Genomic DNA, 21,541 nt, shown 5'->3' on the forward strand with positions numbered 1-21,541 from the left:
TTTTTCTAGTTTCAGATCAGCACTCTTGTCTTTTTTTAACTTTTATCACCCAGTTTGTCAACTCAACTTTCACCAGTTTGGGTGTCTAGAAATAAAAACAAGCAGAGATTTTGTACAAAACTGAAGTCATGTGACACCAACAATTGTGCTGTTCTCTATCTGCCCACCCAGAGGTTGGACTACCATCGAAGACACCACTGATTGCGTCCACTCATGATTTCTGCCACAGTAGAACACTGTTGAATTTGTATAAATATACAGAAAAACAGGACTAACCTTTTCTCTTGAATGCAACCGTGTTAACCACTCCTCCATTGTGCCCCGCCCACATCTGATTTAATTCAACGCTCCCCAAATAAAATCATAATCTATAAATATGTTAACTGGTGTTTGAATTCATCAGCAAACAAAGACATGTTAGTTATTGTGTGTGTGTGTGTGTGTGTGTGTGTGTGTGTGTGTGTGTGTGTGTGTGTGTGTGTGTGTGTGTGTGTGTGTGTGTGTGTGTGTGTGTGTGTGTGTGTGTGTGTGTGTGTGTGTGTGTGTGTGTGTGTGTGTGTGTGTGTGTGTGTGTGTGTGTGTGTGTGTGTGTGTGTGTGTGTGTGTGTGTGTGAGATAATTGCTTTGACATCGAACTCAGTTCTTTTATCTTTCTGTTTTTGTCGCTATTAAGTCAAATTTGCAGCTCGACTATTTGCAGTTCTTTTGTGTGCTCTTGCACCTTTCTGTTTGACTCGATTGTTTGAGAGCGCGTCCAGATGTGTGGGTTCTGGCATTACATGCAGATGTCAGTGCGTTGCTCGCCTCCTTCCAGCAGGGGGTCTGTATCTGATCCAGATGATCTTGCTGTTGTTTTTCAAAGGAGTCAAGCTGGCTACCAGTAAATCCCCTTGTTTTTTTTTTTGTTTTTTTTTCCAAGTGGAACTCGTAGTCAAGCGGTGGATTACACAAATATTTGATTGCTTGAGTGCTGATCTGTTTCCCCCAAATAACACGTGTGTGTGCTGAAAATCCAGGCTTAATGCGAGCCTCTGGTAAAGCTGATCAGTCATTAGGGTTGCTGTTCCGCCACGGTCCCTTTCAATGTCAGTCTATATTTATGAGTATTTCAAGGAACCGATCAGAGAATGTGTCCTCTCTCTGTTCTGTTTTTAGACAACGAGTTTTCATTAGATTAATTTGGGATGGCGGTGACATCAGTGGTGACATTTGTCAGCTGATGAAACAGAGAGGTCCTTGTGTGACGCAGACACACTCTCATGCACAAGACGGGCCACAGTTGTACTCTCGGCCGCCTTCACGCCAAGGAGAACATTTGAAACTGATAATCCTCTGTGTGTGTGTGTGCGTGTGTGTCTGTGTGTGTGTGTGGCCTGAAAGTCTTCACTTTGTCGGCTTGGCTTCTTTTAGATGAAGCATGTGGGATGTATTCATTTAGGCTCCTTCTCTATCTTTCTCTGATTTTCTTGCCAAATGTCAGGCTGATGTCATGTTTCAGAGTGCGTTGCTTCCACAGGATGTGTGCTGATTCTTGAAAAGTCTTCAACCTTAAATAATCTTATGGCCCTCAATAGGTTAGTGTATGTTAAATGCAGTTCAGGGATACGCGTGTTTTTATTCCCGCCATATAATGAAGGATTTGTTTTTTGCTTTAATGTCAAGTTGCCGGGCAAGTTGCTGACGTTTGGGGATATTTCTTGTGGTACACCACCACACTAAACATTTCAAGTGTGATTACATTCGGTCTCTAAAAAGCATCATGTTTTGCTCTGTAGTGTGTGGCGTCCTGGTTGAATTCAGTCTTGCCCATCATGTATAGGGAGCGAGTACTTTCAGACACATACTCACACAAAAAAAAAATCCCAAAAGTTGCTTCTATTATAATAATGAATTCAAATTTTCAACTTCATGCATCGCTGAGCACGGCGGGCAGCGTGAATGGAGAAAAAGGCAGGCGGGCATCCTGCTCTCACCAGGGCAGGTCAGGGAAGTTGTGTCAGAGGTTGCTGAATCTTTGGGAATTGGACGGACCAGTTCGTAAATCTGTTTTGAAAGGCTTTCAACGTGCTTTTTGTGGAGAACAAAGCTCTGAAACCATCCGACATTTTTTTGAGTCATCTCAACACTGAAATTCTTAAATACACTCCCTTTCTCCTGCAAATTACCCCGCGCACATTAATTTTTAGACAGATGAACCCGCTGGAACGTCCCCCTCACTTTATTAGCGCAAACCCTCAAAACAGCCTCGCCTAGTGTGCCACCTGGGACTACCTATGAAAATTTAATTTTGCGTTCAAATTGATTCACAATATTAGTTTCATTAAGTTGCATATTAATTTCATTTGCACCTATTAAATCCAAATTAGATTGCTTTTTTTTTTTTTTTTTTCCCTCCACCAAGCTAATTTTACCTCCATCAAAAAAACGCATTCAATATAGTCCAGCAAGGCTTTAAATAGCCTCTGGCTTTATATTAAAGGAACGTATTCAGGGCTCTCGTGCCATTAGCGTAGTTATTGTGCGTTATCTGTACTCGACGCATATATGAACCGAAACCCTGAATGTTACCTTGAAGGCTCAGTCCAAAAACATGTTACAGTAATGTCAGGAATCACCTGGCGGGATCCATATTCCTCTACATTTTTAGCGTGTTTTGATTCATTCTTTGCAGACGCAGTGGGCACGACACACAAATTATGAGTTTGAAGGACACATTTTGCATCATTACGCTTTTATTGCAAATGGTTAAAAATTCAATAAACCCCCATATGTAATGAATTTTAAGATACTGGTTTATAATGAAATTTTGGCTCCAGACATGTGCTGTCCATGCAGGTGTTTTGGGAAAAGGTCACAATCATGCGTTATATTTAATTAAAGGCAGTCAATTTAAATTTAATTAGCGACAACAACAAGCTTGGTCTATAAAATGCAGCTATAGTCGAGTCAATCGCAAATAGTTTTTTTCAGTAATGCCGCCAGTGACATTTCTTTTTCTTCCCGACACTGTCGCTGGATATGAGTGGACATCCAAACAACATGATGCCACACGATTCTTGATGAAGGTAAACCCACAGAATCTGCACTGGTACAACAGAATTGTTTTGTCACCGGATGTGGGCGTACGTGACGTGAAAGCAGTGGAGGGAGCAGATGTGGTAATCAGATGAACAAAAGAGGGAAAAACACACTTGTATCTGCTGGTGTTTTCCACACATGATCGGATAAGATGCGGTTGCTTTGAACACTGGGCTCCTTGTGATGTTAACTCCTGCAGCTCATGTCAGGCTTGTGCTCTTTCATTGGCTCGCACTCCAGTCCCCAACATTTAGTTTTGAATTGTTTCTTATGCGATTCCTCCCGTAGCCTGTTTATGCAAACAGACGAGCCCAAGGGCAGAGTTCATTTTTCATTCTGCCTCGGACCAAAAAAAAAAAAAAAGACTTCACAATGTCTTTCTAATGCTCTGTTTGGAGTCCCTGCTTTAGCCCGCTTGATGCCATTAGGAAAGCCGGTGCGTGCATGTGTGTCTTTTGCCCCGAGGCTACACTAACGGTCCATCCTTAATCTGTGGATATCTATATGCGCATGTGTTGCTGGTGACAGTAAAAGCCCTTTTGTGAGCAAGTTCAGTCAGGATGCCTCAGCGTCATAAACAAGGAATTTACAGCCACTCAGTCAGAATGGGTCATTAAACTCTGTGTGTGTGTGTGTGTGTGTGTGTGTGTGTGTGTGTGTGTGTGTGTGTGTGTGTGTGTGTGTGTGTGTGTGTGTGTGTGTGTGTGTGTGTGTGTGTGTGTGTGGTGTGGTGTGGTGTGTGTGTGTGTGTGTGTGTGTGTGTGTGTGTGTGTGTGTGTGTGTGTGTGTGTGTGTGTGTGTGTGTGTGTGTGTGTGTGTGTGTGTGTGTGTGTGTGTGTGTGTGTGTGTGTGTGTGTGTGTTGCTGTGTCTGTTTGTGTGAACCTTCGCCATTACACTCAAGGCATTAAAAAAAAGGCCCTTTGTTCCACTGTTACAGCTCATTACATTTCATTAGCTGTCTCTTCCCTGTTCTCTATTTAGTTGCATTTTTGGCTGCTCCGATCTCTGTCAGTGTTCCCACAAATTGCTAAAGTCAGGTGTTAATGATCCCGCGCTCTAACCCCAAAAAACCAATAACCAACTCCATCATTTTTTTTTGGGTCCTCCAGGCAGGCAGGTAACCAAAACGTTCCGGAAGAATAAGGCGTGGAGGCACACTTGTTGTGGTTTGAGAGCTCTTACAAACAGGAGTGCGGGATTGCTGGCGGCCTTGATGTCTGATTGCTGTGCTGGCAACTCACACTTTGCAACAAACAGTTTGAAATTGAATTAATGCTGAAATGGATGACTGCACCTCTGTCAAATACCGGCATCAAAATTACATCTAGCATCTGCTTTCAAGCATTGTGTTCTGCTCAATTCAGTTCAATGGGATTTAATTTTCCTCAGCCTAATGGTTCTGCAGAATTGTGCTGCTTTTGGGTTTATGTTTTTTTATTTATTTTTTTCTCAACCTTTATCTACTGCACACCCTTGTCCTTCACATGCTTGCAGTGTTGAGCTTATATTAGCTTGGCAAATAGACATGTTGACACCTCTTGAATAGAAGCAAACATTGAAGGATTTAATAAACGGTGAATTTCAATAGTCCTGTTTTTTTTGTTGCAGGGGAGTGGAAATTTCTCTTTCAAGAACAGGCCTCATCTAACCAGGGAGTAGAAAGTGTGACCTTGAAGCCCATGCTGCATTTCATCCCGTTTCCTTTGTTTAGCACCTTCTATTCAGTTTCCCTGTTATTGTTTTTACACCCTTTGACACCAACACTAATACAAATACCTACTTAACAGAGAACTAACTTAAAAATGCCGTTAAGCCATGTTAAGTATTGCATGATTTCATTATGAAGCAGTTGAATTTCTATTTAATACCTTTATGAACATCAGTGTTTTGCTTGTTTACTTACTCCAGCCACATAGATTTAAGCTTTAATGTAGTTTTTTTTTTTTTTTTAGCCTTGTTGTGTTTGCTACATATGATTTGTGTGTAGTGAACGTAGTCAAACATATCACTTTTTCCTTGAGACGTTCATCCCGGTCTCATTCTGAATGCATGCAGTATCAATAGCCACTGCAGTTAAACGCGCATACACACACACACACAGGCCGAGTTGTCTAAGCCGATGGAGTGCAAAATGTCCCCATGCTTGTTATGTTAGCGTATGTGAATGTATTTGTGTTCGCTAAGAGGCCCCCAGTGTGTTGCCTCCTGGTTTCCTGAGATTTACATCCAACTGCCTTGACTTCTACTTCCACAGTGGAATAATAGGCCTTATCAACTACCTCTGCTGATCTTTACACAGATTCGCTCTAACCATTGTGACCAGCCGTTGTGCTTGCAGACGGCGGCATTTGCTCTGGGTTGCACTAATGACCCGACGCCTTCAGAGCAGGCAGGGCCACTGTTAGGACTGTGCGCGGCTCCGACCCGACAACCACCTCAGCAATGTCTCGCGTGTCAGAAGTCTGATTTTCAACCGGGAACAAAAAGATTAAAACATCGGTATCCTGTCACTACTCGAGGTAACCCGACATGTCTCAGCAAGGTCAGGATGAATGTCGGTATGTCACCAGTTGAGGAGAGGTGGGTCTTCACAGGGGAAAAACTCCCACTCGTCATGCTCAAAGAAAGCCATGCACGTCAGGAGCACAACCCAAAGTATGCCTGACATTTTATCCATTGGGGTATGAACCATGACTCCCCCCAACCCCTCCCCGTTGTCAGACTGCGTCTTTATCTTTCTATGATATTTGTACGTCTTCTGAAGGAGAATGCTCGGCGGAAGCTTCAGAGAGCTGTGTGCGAGTTTTCAATGACAGCGCCATCCCCATACCAACCTCAACCCTCCCACGTGTTGGGGTTACTTCTTTTTGACTTTGACCTCTCCCCCGCGGGGAAGTTCACTGTATTGTTGCCCTCCCAACACACTGAAGATTGCGGATAGTTCTTGACATCTGCAATGTCACATGAATTTGATGAACGGATCGGAAACAAATCTTATAATTCTGCTAAAAGTTAGCTTTATAGGATTGTAGCCGCTGGGGCTACACCATTTGTGAAACATATCCGGTTGTGAATTGTTCGACAGATATTGTGATTTGACTTGCAATTTGAGTTTAACTGCAGACCTTGAATAATTTACTGCTTTCCCCCCAATAAATGGTACATTTCTTCCTGCAGTAATGCTATTTTAAAGTGTAAAAATGAGACCTAAAAAGAGATGAATAATTTTTATCAAGTTTTTTTTTCTTCTAATTTGCAGTAACAGTATTACGTGCAAATATCTGAGAAATGTGAACACAAAACAGATTAAAAAAAAAACACACCTTCAAGTGAAAACACTCTTCACTTTGAAATTTGTTGCCTTTAACAAATAAATAGGCTGCATTAGATATTGCACATTAGAATAACAGGGTGAGTGTAATATTTCCATGACTACTGGATATGTTGGCATAGGGAGGGTGGTTACAGACCAGATTATATTTGGAATTCTTCTGTGCCTCCATGCAACATTGTTATACCAAGGACCCTCTTCGTGAGGCGGAGGCGGCTGCACCACACTCATAAACTCATAAACCAGTCTGAGTTCACTGGTGGGAGCCTTCAAATGCTCCTGAAAACTTGTTTCTTCTTTTTGTCGCAGCGACTCCATGCATCTAGCAGAGCATCTTTTTATGAGGCATCTCATGCGACTTGTTGGTGGGTGGAGACCATGTGGCTTCGGTAATGACAGGTGATTGGTTGTCAGTATGGAGACGCGCTGACTCCCTTTGCTACAATGCTTTCTCACTCGAAGGTGAAACCGGCCTTATAATGAAGTTTGATTTCAGTGTCTTTCATCATGGTTTTACTTTATTTTCCATTTTCTACTCTTGATTGTATTTTGTTTTATTTACTGCATTCAGTAAAAATGAGAGGTGGCCAGGTTCTAGAGCAAGTGCATCGATATTGTGTTGGTAGATATATTGATTAATGTTGACATTTATTTTGATTAAATGTTAACACCATTGTTTTAGGTTGTTTCACTGTCATTGGCTCTGAACACAAAGTGTGGGACACAAAATAGGTGAGGTAATGTAATCATTATCACAGACGATGCTGCAATAATGATTGACAGTTCCCATTGTACCAATCAGTGTCCCTACACACGGTAACTCATTTTTCTTTGGCGAGTCTTCGGAGCAGTAAAGAGAGAAAACGTTCCTAACTTGGTAAACTGGAGCCTCAGTCCGACGGGAAATGTTCAAATGAAAATTTGTCCATAATCTTCACTTGACCTGTGATTACTGATTAAATAAAATTCTGCTCAGTGCTGAGTTTATGCTCCTAAAGATTTGGGGTTTGTAATCAGTCCTTAAATGTCCTGTTCAAGGCACGTTTGCTGGAGGTTACATTGCAGGAGCACGTGCAGGTGACGATGTCCGATTTTATTAATGTCTGATTAACTCAAATAGACCAACATGATATGTTTTCAGTGATTTTCTAACTTCCAACTAACAGCTGAATTTGATTGTGATAGTTATAATAATGCAGCCACTGCTTCATGTCTTCATAACCAAAGAAACTGCAAATTTAAAGTGAACATTCACTCCAGGTCTCATATGAATTAAAGAAATTTAAGGTGGTTTTAAGCTCGAGCTCAGGCTCGGAGTTTTTCATCTAATATGTTTTACGTTTGGATAAAGCCATTTCAGAGATATTGATAAGGATGGGATAGGATATGATTTACATTATTGATCCCCAGAGGGAAATTAAAATGTCACAGCAGCCAGGTACAGAGCACACATACAAATCTAATACAATAAAAGCACATTAAAAAGTACAGGTAATAATGAATTTATTAAATATTCTAAGAAATTAAAAGTTAAACCCAAACACTGCCTGTGCAGCTGTAAGCATGGACACATCACATATAATCATACACATATGAAAATCGTTTGTGCATATTTTGCAGTGTAGGAGGCAGAGATTATTTTGCTTCAGTGAGGATTCAGACGGGCAGAAGTAGATAGATTATAGAGTCTGATGGCACTAAGAAGGAACGCTTTCCTCTACCGTTCCTATAAACAAGCAGGGCTGGATGAGTCTGTGGCTGAAGCTGCTCTTCAGTTTGTCCAGTGCTTCATGCAGTGGATGGGGGACATTGTCCATGAGTGTCAGCAATTTTGCCAACATTCTGTCTTCGGCCACGTCCTTCAGAGAGACGAACTTCAGGCCAACAACTGATCCCGCCTGTTAAATCAGTTTATTTAGTCTTTTGACATCCTTTGCCATGATGCCTCCGCCCCAGCGCACAACACAGTGAAGGAGATGGTAACTTGCAATAACAGACTGGTAGAAGATCTGGAGCATCTTGCTGCGTACATTGAAGGACCTGAGAAGTTCTTTCAACTTTAGCCAATATAATCTGATCACTTGATGTTTGAATAGGACTGAAGAAGCCACATTTGATAAAAAAAAATTACCACAAGTCATTCTGGAGATATCTAATTGACCAGAATTTGACCTTTATACTATATGCATGAATGGAGTGTTTCGACAACTCAAAATCACACCGCCTTTGGCCTCCAGTCTGTGGTTGTACCTAGACAAAAGCCTTTTCGATGATTTCAAAAGCTGATAACCACTTTTCACTTTCTCTGTTCCAAAATAAACACTTCAGAGCTTCTTCCGCGATTTCTTTCCTCACAACTTAGTTTTTTCTCAAAGTCAGCACATTGTGTTTGTAAGCCGCAGGCCTTGACATAACACAGCACAGCTCACTGGCAACACACTTTACTCAGAGATTATCACTGAAGAATAGTAGGGTCACTAAAAGAATAGTGGAGCCGTTTTTGAAGATAAAAGTCTGGGCTTCAAAGAGAAAGGGGAGCGTGGTATGCAGGAGAACGATGGGAAGTCATTAACCAAGTTAAAAGCAAATTGAATCAGACCCTTGCACTCATTTGTAATTTCAATTTCTCTGGCAACAGCGTGGATATAAATAAGGTGAAATGCCACAGAGATATACAAATGTGTTGGTTTTTTTTGTTGGTTTTTTTCTTCTCCCCCCTTTTCTTCTGCCTCATACACACTCTAACCAACAATCAAAGATGGCATATCTGCCCGAGCATTACACTTCCTCTGAGAGTTTAATATCCACCGCTGGGATATTGTGTGATTTTTACTTCAAATAATTTGTCCATATCTCTTCCTCATCTTACTAGCAATATATAAGCCACGTTGGGCTGCTCTACTTGACTGCATTTTCATTTTGTTTATCGTTGGTCAGTGATCTAGTCTTTTCTTTTCAATGTTGTTTGTCCTCTGCTCGCAGCATAAGTGAAAATGCGTCATGTCGGCCAACAACAAAAGAGGGAGAAAATGTTCTGATGTGCTTTAGAAAGTCGAATTACAGCCAGTGATGTTTACATAAGGGTTTCTGATCACGTACCTATGTGTATAGAATCGTGGGAATGCATGGCTGCCCAATATACACACACAATCTCCTTCGATTTTGCACTTTAGCAAATGCACATATCCAAACACGTACACACACACACACACACACACACACACACACACACACACACACACACACACAGAGGCCCACAAAGGAATTCCCATTTTCTTTTTCTATTTCATTCCACACGTGCACGCCCATACACGCGCACACACGATCATATGCAGACATACTCCCACTCAGTCACACACACACACACACACACACACACACACACACACACACACACACACACACACACACACACACACACACACCTCTTCTAGCTATGTACCACGGTGGCCTTTCTTGCTGTTTATCAAACCAATGTATGGGTAGTTTTCAGCTCCACTGGTCTGAACATTTTATTCCATTTCCCTCTTTCCCACTGCTTAACACACAAACTCACAAATATATGCCAGAGGCTCATGCACATACACACGCAGAGAGACGCGCGCACACACACTCCCTCTCCTTCCACTGTTCCCCACACTCACCAGGAGAGACTCAGCTCCCCACAGTATATCCAAAAGATTGATGTGTCTCCTTGGACAAAATGAGATTGTGTGTCATTACAAGGTATTACGCCGCAGAACCCCAGAGTAACTGAATTAGTCCCAGTGTGTCTCACACACACACACACACACACACACACACACACACACACACACACACACACACACACACACACACACACACACACACACACACACACACACACACACACACACACACACACACACACACACACACACACACACACACACACACACACACACACACACACACACACACACACACACACACACGATTGTCTTACAGACTTTTAGAGTGCAGCATTTCCCTTCATGTTGTCTTGAATGTGATAAAGCAAGCAGTCATTCGATGCATGTCACTGAGTTCACTGGGGGCATGTGTACATTATTTGTCGTCGATGACATGCTTTTTTGTTGTGATGCCTTCTGAATTTAAGGCTAAACAGTTGCACTTACGTCAAAGATGGTTGCGAAATCCTAAGAAAATCCTTTCCCACATTGAACCGAGAGTTCAGAATTGTAACCCATTCTATAACTTCTCTGTCAATTCTACAAGAACCCACCAGGCCTCTTCTTCAGATAGACCAGTGGTTTATGATGTTTGTAAATCAGGAACACACAGCAGACCTTAATGTTGAAGGCCTCTCTTAAGTAAACACTTTGCGTCTTCAATGTGGTGTTTCAGGAAGGCATTGGCACGGACCTTGTAAATAGTTCTCTACATGCACGAGTGGATCGCCAACAACAACAATGGTGGCCTCCAGAGTGTCATGACTCCCAGTCCATATTCTCCTGGGACTTGGTAGTTTTATAGTTGAGTCACCTGTAATAGTATTGTTCTCTGCGCAAACGTGTGTGTGGTTTCATAAAAAAAGAAGTGCCCCGACATGAAAACTATGTTGTTTACTGTGTAAATGAAGCTTGTTTTCAAAACGTTGTCGTGTAAACTTTTCTGAAACAAAAACGCAAAAACGATGTATTTTCTCTTGAAACGCTGCGTAAACGCCACATGTAGGGCCATATGTTCAATTAACCCTATGAAGTACTTTGAAGAATCAGTTAGATCAAATGTATTCTAAATGCCTGCACAAGGTTTCCTGCAGGATCTATTTACTAAATTCTCATATTTCCAAGAGTGTTTGTTTGAGTTAGTTTTCCGTCTTATTATACAACCTTAGAAAATCTGCGTGGCCGATCGGTAAAGTGGTGAGACAGGCACTCAATCAATCACCAATCGGTGCACTTCAGTCACCCAGTGAGTGCCAAGAGCAGGTCACTCGGACTTGCTGTGAGTCAGGTAGTTTGTCAGAGAAGCTGTGATCTACTGTGAGTGCATCAGGTTGAGTCAGCTTGATGTTCAGGCAGGTTGACAGGGAAAAGTGATTTCATCTGTCAGTCACTCTTGTGAAGTGGTCAGTTGGGTGGGCAGGCAGCAGGTGAGCTGATAAGCTGCCAAACACTCAATCAGCCTGCCTGAACGTCCTACTTCAGATCATATCGTCATCCAACGCGCTGGCTGACTTTATCTACAAGCGTGAGGGAGGGGGGTGCAATAATAAACAAGCATCAGTCCATTCTTGTGTCGTGCACAATGGGCTGATTGATGTAGTGCAAACACCATCTCAAGGCAAGTCGACAGACAAAACAGAAGTTGGGAAAACACTCCCGAGTTCCTTTGCAGACACGGGCTTGTGGTTTCACACACAAACACACATGCTCCCATACACATACACGTGCTGCCTTTTTTTCCCAGTCAAAACAACAAGCCGAGCTTCTGGGCTCGCTGCAGAAAACTGAGGTCGGCATGTGACACATTTTCTAACACACAAAAATACACAGGGCTCTTAGTGTGTAGCACTGAGAACATGAGACTGACTAACAGAATTCAAGAGGTCAGACACAAAGGCTGGATTGAGCAGAGAGAAAAGGCCCCCAGCTGCACTGGAACACACTGTCATCCACACACTGTCAGATAAAAGAGGTTACCTAAGTACACACACACACACACACACACACACACACACACACACACACACACACACACACACACACACACACACACACACACACACACACACACACACACACACACACACACACACACACACACACACACACACACACACACACACACACAAAGTAAAACAACTATATTGTGAGTTATTGGTCAGAACTGAAAACCACGTGCTGATTTGTACAGTAGTCTGACTTAATAGTCACAAATCAAGGATCCATTCTTAAAAACTATATTCAAACTTAAATCTACATGAAAACATAAATTCTGCGCTTTGGTTACATCATTATTGTTGCACTGTTTTTTTTTTTTTTTTACTTTTTACTTTTGTACATATCTTCCCCACAAGTGCAAAAGTTTTGGTGAGTCAGTCTGGATTTTCCACACAGTCCAAAGACCTGCGTAGTTGGTGGATTAGTGTTTCAAAAGTGATGATGGATGTCAATGTGTATGGATGTGGATTGTTTGTCTGTGTTAACATTGCCTTTGTTCAATATCAGCAATGCAAAAAGTTAACTCTTTATATCGACTGGGCAACAGGTTCTTTCTGTTGAATTTGCATCTTCTTCTTTGGCTTTTGTGGGCCTCACCCAAGTACCCAGGTGTAGAAGAACGTCTGAAAATCCTCACAAAAATCACGAGATTAAAATAATAACTAAATAAGTCCTTCTCAGCCTCTTGCTCGCATGTTGGTCCTGTTGGTGTGATTGATGAAAATAGAAATGAGGCAGCAACCATCAGTCATACAAAAATGTTAAAGTTCATAATTCAATAAAAGCGCCCACATTATCTAATACTTTCCAAGTCCCCAAAGGTTCTGTGTATGTCTGTGTTTGTGTTTGACTGCCAGTCTTTTTCACAATTACTAATTGCCCTCTTTTCTTCCTCCTATTAGAGCTCTACCCCTTTGTGTTGCGTCATTTGTTCCTGAGCTTCATATCAGTTTTCCACCTCCACTTTGACTTTGAGATGACACAAGCAGCAAACTTAAAGGCTTTAGGCATTGTTCAGTCACATAATGCCACTTTTAGGATTGTGTTTGCTCATATACCCGCCGCACTTCCTCCCCAGTTTTAACAATAAGTACAGCGAGTAATCTCGCCTTCCAATTTTAAAAAGCGCTCAGATTTGCCCTGACAGTTGAAGCTTTGTTTTCATAATTACATTTTGAAACTGGTACAATACACACGCACATACATGCACATGCACACGCACATGTAAATCCACCAACTGCTCAGTTTGTTTGTGTGTAGAATGTTTTTTTGTAATTAATGTGTAGACGCTAAATGCTTATCATTGAGAAAACGTTTTTCCTGCTCAACTCTTTCCCAGTCGGCGTCTTTAAGATGCTGAACAGGGGAGCCCCTCTGAAGGGAACTGCACTGTGTTCATGTGTGTGTTGAGGGAGCTTTACAAATGTATAGAGGAACCTCTGGGCTTTCCTCTCTTTGTTAGCGCTTCAAGGCTGCAGCCGCACAATAGTCTCTGTCTTTGACTCATAGACACACTCGCACACACTGGGGAGGTAGCCTTTCCCATTGTAACACATTGATAAACTGCACGGTTGTCAGGTACAACAGCTACCTCTGCGGTTTAATTAACTGCGACGGAACAGCACAGAGAGGGGACAGATATAAAGTAGGGATAGAATTCAGACTGATAAGGATATTCCTTAATTCTACGAGCACTTCTCTCTTACAGGAGTTAGTGCTTCTGTTTTCGTTCATAACACCCCAGGTGAATTTCATAAATAGCAAAGGTAATGTACGACCCCGCAACTTTAAGTTGATGTTGACTCAGAATAAGATACAATAAAGGCCTTTTTGTTATTATCACATACAACACAAGTTGAACACACGCTGAACGTATGCGAGGGTGACACTACTCCTCTCCTTCTGTCGCTGCTATTTTGAGGTTGCTGACTAGTTGTCGCAGTCTGTCTAGGCTAATGGAGAAGTCGAAACTGCTAATGTGTTGTTGTGGTACCGGACAAATGTTCAGTAGGAACACACTCACTCGGGCACACGAACACACACATATACACAATTGATGCAAATAGGCACACACACACAGACAGACAGACACCCAAGCCGGCCACTGACTGTCTCTTGAGATTAATGTTGGTGTGATCCACTCAGCTGGGCCTGATCACATTAAGATGGATGGACCCCCTGGTGATGGTGTATGTGTGTGTTTGTGCGTGAGTGTGTGTGTATGTGCACGCAGGGTCCCATCTGTCTGTGTTTTCGCCACAGCTAGGCCCTGTGACCTAGCTGCCATCTTTAGTGCCCTCAGCTCGGATAAGCAATACCCTGAGAAGGGGAGATGGATGGGTCGACGGACTGATAGCTGTATTCTCTTCTCTGTTCCAGGTTTGGTGATTTGTGAAGATAAAAATCCAACTGTCTTTTTGCCTACTGTTACAAATGAATCAAGTTATTTTTGCCCAAGTAAAAATGGGTGGGATCTTACACAATCTAATAAAATGGGTGCACTGCTGAATGTATTTTGTTGATCTTTTCAATACTGTAATCACTCACATGATGTCTTCTGTGGATTATTTATCTTAAGTTGTAAATTTTGAACAGCCATCAGCAGCTCACTGAAATGTTTAAGGCCTGTTTGATTTGAACCTATCAGTAGTGCTATATATATATATATATATAATCAGGTCAGTGACATGGGATTGTTCATTCAAATTCAAACATCTAACAACATACATTTTTAAATAAATTAAAGGAAATGTGCAATTTCTATGGTAGAAAACTGAAAGAGAGTCTCTAAGTGACAGGGTAGGAGTCTCTGTGTAGCTGTTTGTTTGTTTTTTTCCCCCAAAGAACTACAACAGGAAGTCAAGAAAAGCTGCCCCGAGGATTTTTATTGGTTTCTAACAAGTAACCGATTGTTGAGTCAAAAAACCTTTAACAGAGGAAATAAATTCAGCTCGCATTTAAAAAGCCCATATACTTTTGGGCTGTAGGACAGTGGATTGAGAAGTGGACTTGGGATCTGAGGTTTCCAAGTTCCAAACCCACAGCTGACTGGTCACCAGCGTGGGTCCTTGAGCAAGGTTTGGTTGTTGTGGTTTAAGGAGGTCTTAGTTCCACATAGACCAGCCACTGGATTGGATATACATGTTCGTGTTGCACAATCTAATAAACCACTGGTATATTGAAAAACAGTAGATTTTACAAGTGTGCCTAATGAAGTGGGAAGTGATGATCTTCATTAAAACTAAGCATGTCATTGCGTTAACGCGTTCAGCACTACACTTTTTCCTGATACGCCTTTGTCTTGCTGCTCTGTTCTTCGCAGAGCCGCTTCCCGACTTCACCGCACACACACAGAAACAATCAGGATATACTGAAGGTCTCAGTACTGCCGAGTAGGATCTGTCAACGTGACAGACATCATGCTATGGCTGGTAATTGAGAAAAATGGCTATTCTTGAGCAAAGTGCTCCACTTGAATAATGTGAAATCTACATGACCCAAGTTACACGATGCAAAATTGACAACAGTTGTATCCTTTCTGCAGCTGGAGCTCTGCCATGTCGGCCCGTTTGTGTCAAGCTCCCGGGGAATCCCTGTTATTTCTCAGTGCCGCCGTCACGGCCGGATTCGAGGTTTATGCTCGTTATCTCCAACAGTCTGATTTCATAGCCTCGTTCTCGCTGCCTTGCATCACAGCATTTGATGGTTATTAATGTTTAGTGAGATGTTTTTGTCACTGTATTGGAGTGTATAAATCCCAAACCAATTTCAACTTTGTGGCAGTTGTATTAAAGAGGAACTGGAGCTTTTGATGTTTTTGTCTGTAGTCAGTAGCCGCCTTTAATAGCGCTGTGTGAACAGACGGTCATGTTGTTTTCTTTATGAGGAGCCGGACTGTGGTCCATTATTAGTCATAGTCGGGTTTGTTTGGGTCTTTAGTGGAAACAACACTCGGCATACAGCGTTCTGTGTCTGAGATGCCTCTGTGTTCAACTCACGCTGACTTGACGGCGTGGTCTTTACACAGAAAACTGTGAAGGAGTGTGAGAAAAGAAATCACTGAGGTCACAGCAGTGTCTTCTTTTAACCTGGTAGGACAAATTACAGGTCAGGAATGAAATCCAAATGCAGGAAATGCTTTTAATAATGGTTTTTAGACATCGTAGTGATTTAGGAACGGTGGTTAAAGAAAAATCCCCTTCCGAAGCAATTCTTTCTGCCACGTGTTTATATCTAGTGTGAGGCGGTCTTCTTTTCATGCCGTATTGTTTATTCTCCTTCTTTTCAGCATCAATTAAAATCATGCCTTTGCTCTTTGTGAAGCCACTGACCTGCCTGAACTCGGTGGAGGAGACAGCCATTCGTGATCATTTTGAAATCAGCCGAATACTCCAAACTAAGCGAGAAACTCTCCCGTGTCTGATTCATTTTCTCTTTTGACAGACTTAACACCCCCAGCTTTCTTTTTAAAGCCTCTTCATTTGTTTTGTATGCTCAGCCTGTTCTCCATTTTCTCAGGCTTTCTTCAGCGCTGCGCTTCAAGTTAAAATGTACATCTGGTGTGACAGTGAATTACTGCTGACAAATGCATTTATCAATACAATACACCCAAAATCGCAACTTTCTTGCATTGAAAGCGCTGAAGCCCTGCATCTTCTCTCTCTCTCTCTCGTGTTTTTCTGTGTCTAGGTGTCTGAACGCATGCACCTACTGCAAGACGAAGCACGCCAGAGGAGACCTGGCCAGCTATCCCGTCGAGGAGCTGGCAGAGAGAGCCAGGCAGTCCTTCCAGGGTGAGTACTTCAAGTGATGGGCAGCTCAAAAGTTGCTCTATCTTCTTAATAGCTGGTGATTTGGTTGTCGCAAAGTAAATTTAATGAGTTTTACCGTCATTATTTTGTGCCCTTGTAATTCACTTCTCGGTGTCTGCGGAGTTTAATGCACAGTGTGAGTCCTGGGTGTGTTGCGTGTCTGCGTGCGCCCTATTAGGAGGGGAAGGTTTTAGTAACACATGTTGATGTTTTTGTTCTTGGGTAGAGGGTCCAGCCAGTTGGCTCGGGTTCGATGCCAAAGGAACAGCTGTTGTGCCCTGGCATCTGTTCCTTAAGAGCACACTCCCAGAATCCCCCAACTGCACAGCAGGCTATGCCTGTATTAGAGCCCCAGGCAGGTCAGTCAAGGGCAACTCAACACATTGATAGCAAGTAGTCAGCTATCTTATGAGGAGCTATTAGATTTTACAAGATCATTTTGTCATAACTTAGTATTGCATATGTTTTTAAAAAAAAAAAAAAAAGCTACATGTGGTAGACATGAGTTTTTTGAGTAATATTTTTTTGGGTAATATCTGCTCGTGTTATATGGTCTTTCATAGCTGTTAAGAAGCAACAGAAAGTTGTTGTCACAGCCACAAACAAAAGACGGCTTTCATCCAGATTTAATCAGTTTTCTCTCATGCAGAAAGCGTAAAAGAGCCAAATGATCATAATTGTTTTTAATCCCCATTCACCTTAGTGCTTAAATTGAAAACTGTTGAGGTTACTTGTGTTAATGCTCAGAATGCCTTGGAGCAGTCCAAAAACAGTGTCGAACTAAACTCCGGACACACGCTGACATGGTTATTGTCTCCTCTTCCCCATCTGAAGATCCTGCTATTTCTGGTTCTGTTGAGCTACAGAATGACCAACATGATTCTTCTCCCACTTTAGACACGCATGGTTCATAACAATGTTCGAGTGAAGCACTTGACAGTCAGCTGACACCAGAACTTGTGAATGCGCTGCTTTGTGCCACTGAGTGGCACTCAGGACTTACTTGTCCAGCGATCCTCTCTGGCACACAATCACACCACTGATAGTCTCAAAACTCCCAATAATATAAAGGCTATCGTTAGAACAGATTAGAACAGATTGTGGTTTTGTTACACAACTTACGAACTCTAAAAATGATAGTTTGGTCATGCCTCTTGCTGCTGGTGACCTAAAGAGTAGAGTTAGCACGAGGCGACTTGGTTTGACGCTTGTTCATAACAGAATCAGCCAGAATAGTGTTGTAAGGTTATGTTACAGCTGGATGTTTCCCCCCAGGACCCCTCATCTATAGCACCAAACTAATGATCTCAATACAAACAGCAGAACTTGATTCATCTTTGTTTTTCTCTTAATTAGTGTCACTGGTCTAAAGCAAGTTTCACTGTATATTTAGGTGATAAAAAAAACTACCCCGAATGTACCCTTGACAAGGGCATGGCTTCCTGAATCCCATCTACAACCCTCTTAAACAGCTGCATCCATGCCACTGCCACAGGGTGGGCAGTCAAGGGCAAACTCACCAGCTGTTTGAACCTTGGTATGTGCATGAATGTTTTTACACATGTGTAATGTGCGGGGTGAACATACACCTGCCCTTTACACTTGTTTGAGCAGAGTTAGAACTGCAGGACAATGAATGTAACTTTTACTTAAGGGTGACTGTTGAAACATCAATCAAACCGATCAATCAACATACACTAGAATAGCTTTTGGTTGTGATTCGTAAAGACTATCATCCATGTTGTGCAGTCAAAGTCACATTTGTGGGCTTTTAGGGCCAAAATGAAATCCTATTTTATGTTTAATGGGATGTTGAGGTAAGCAGTGGGTATGGTGAGAAAAAGCCTTTGTGTTTTATCTGTATTGCAGGGTCTAAAACTCTGACTTCATTGGAAGTTGTCTGAAATGTGGGAAAAAGTCTCATTAATAGAAAGACTAAGGTTTCATGTACCCCAGACTAAAGGTTAAAGTTGGAGTCAAATGGTAGTTTTTAGGATGAGCTGTGGTTATGAAAGCAGGATTAAAAACGATGGTTAGGGCTGACCATAAGAACTAAAGCACGAAAGTCATATATTTTTTAGCTGTATGTAATGAGTGTATACTAAAAGAAATTTCTAAAGTAAGTTACAATGCAATACTATTAGGGCTAAGGGTCGAATAATTGCAGTGTATTAAATGTAATAGAAAAATAAAAAATAAATTCCCCCATGGATTATTAAAGAATTTCTGATTCTGGTTCTGAAGTATAAGGAATACGAGTATAGTCTAATTTTCAAAATGAATGCCTTGAAATGGCACCCTTCAAAAAATGTTATTCATTGCCTATTTTACCACCTCCTGTGAAAATAATTCAGCAGAAGTGACGGCGGGTAAATCTCCACAGTTCCCCAATGAAATTACACTCTGAATTAATGTGTGTGTTGCTTCATTAAACTTTCTCTCTGAGGTCAAAAACGTGGACATACTTTACATATGTGTGCCCCAGATAATAGAAACAACATAGCTGGACCCCCATGTTAAGTTTTGGAGGTTTTCCAGCATTTAACAACAGCAAAACTGAAGTGGATGGCAGGTTATGCACGAGGCTTGTGCTGCCTTTGATTGCATGTAATCCATGAAAGGGGTTGCCTCTTTTTGTTAGCATTGCTAAGGGAAATAAAATGCTAAGTGCACTTAATCCCTAAACTACACCAGGTATAGCCGTACCTCTGCACTCGATGTGATCCGCTGCCAGTCTACCTATGTTTCCACCAGAAGCGGCTCTGTGCTTCACTCTGCTGACTATGCACATTTGCTTTTACATAGAAGCTGCGTCACCTTGCACAGAGGCGAATGAAATACCCGCTCAAGAAGCACAGTGAATCGGATCATTTTCAAAATTAATATCTTATCTCGACTTTGCAAGAAACCTTGTGTCACCCGGATAGAAATCAGAGGCTCAAAGGGGAGTTCGAGTTAGTGCAGTGAATGTTTGAATTGGTATAATAAAACAAATGCTACAGTGTCAAATCAATCAGCATCGAGTGGAAATTTTTGTAATTGCATGATGATCAGAAACCTTTTCGTTTTGAGCTTTCGGTAAAGGGCTTGGAAAAGCATTGTATCAGCGAGAAGGCCACAGAAAATAGAAGAACCACCAGCCTCTGTGTGTGTGTGTGTGTGTGTGTGTGTGTGTGTGTGTGTGTGTGTGTGTGTGTGTGTGTGTGTGTGTGTGTGTGTGTGTGTGTGTGTGTGTGTGTGTGTGTGTGTGTGTGTGTGTGTGTGTGTGTGTGTGTGTGTGTGTGTGTGTGTGTGTGTGTGTGTGTGTGTGTGTGTGTGTGTGTGTGTGTGTGTGTGTTGGTGCTTTGTGAGGAGGACGGGCTGATCCGTTACAACGCAGGAAATATGAGTGTCAGAGACAGTTAGTAGTTGTTTTGAAAACAGAAAAAAAAAAAAGGAAGCGGGACGTGACAGCCTGTTACGATGTGGAGACAGTTGGAGTAAGTCATCCTCAAGATGGGCCACGAGTAAAGGAGAAACGAGGCTTCACTTGCTCGTCCAATATTTCTTTTCTACTCACGGATCCAAAACCGAAAGCTTAAGTTTGCCGTTTTAAAGTTAGTATACATTTGAAACGCCACATTACTGTGGGGACAGTTTTGTCATCGCTCCAATTCAACTGTAATTGTGTCTCACGCATACACACCCGCTCGCACTCGCAGAGGAAAAAACACACACTCGCTGGCATGTGTGATAAGTCGGTTTCATCTCTGAAAGTCATTTGGCATCCATAGCCTTTGGCCATCTAATGTATATTTTGTCTGTCACATGCCATATGTTGGAATCATCTTCTACGTTTATGAATGAAAGGCACACTGTTTACTCCATCAAATATTTTTGTTAGAGTTTGAATTACATTATGGCAGGGCGGCTGTGCCCCTTTTCCGAGCTCACTCTCACTCTATTAGCCGCTTTCTCTTATCTCAAACAAATTGAGCCTTACAAATACACTGCAATTTGATTTGCTATTTGATGTATTTTGAATAAAAATAGGCTGCAAGTATGAATACTAATTTTGATTGGCCAGTCAGCCAGCGTTGGGGGGTATTTGATTGGTTTATCTCCGGCAACTTTGAAAGGATTTATGGGATTTATTCAAATGCGATTTGAGGTAAATAGCTCTCATTCCATCTCAAAAGAGAGAGAGAGTGTATGTGTGTGTGAGTGCACGGCTTTTAAAATAATCTGAATTATTCAAATGTATGAATGTATAATTTTTAACATCAGAGAGGTTTGTTAATGCATGCAGGTAATGGAGGCTTCGGGATGTCATCGGAAATGACAAGGTTATGGGTGGAGAGCGCAGCGGTTCGTACTCGCAGTTCTGCGTGTGACAGACACACGCTGGGAGACTGATGATGGGGGGGGATTGGGGGGGGGGGGGGGCACGTCAGTGGGGAAGTGTGTATATTTACATGTGATAAAACCAAAACAGGAACAGAATTATTTCGTAAAAATTTCTCCGGCAATGACTGTGTTTACCGTGCGGTGAATCTTAGAAGATGGGAGATAAACATTGCTTTCCTCTTCTTTCCTTCAAGACGTCAACGTCACTGCGGCGGTTGACTTTTGTCTTAATGAGCCTTAGACC

General features: G+C 42.0%; 1 protein-coding gene across 1 annotated transcript in view; it reads left to right on the plus strand.

Moving 5' to 3' along the window:
* cdkal1 (CDK5 regulatory subunit associated protein 1-like 1) overlaps positions 1-21,541 on the plus strand; it is a 259,787-nt gene that overhangs the window by 98,542 nt on the left and 139,704 nt on the right. Inside the window, exon 8 of the mRNA XM_080470764.1 lies at positions 16,790-16,893. Within this exon, the coding sequence (XP_080326890.1) occupies positions 16,790-16,893 (104 nt within the window). The remainder of the gene's footprint in view (positions 1-16,789; positions 16,894-21,541) is intronic.

Source organism: Lipophrys pholis (assembly GCF_963383615.2).
Source record: "Lipophrys pholis genome assembly, chromosome: 9".
Taxonomy (NCBI): domain Eukaryota; kingdom Metazoa; phylum Chordata; class Actinopteri; order Blenniiformes; family Blenniidae; genus Lipophrys; species Lipophrys pholis.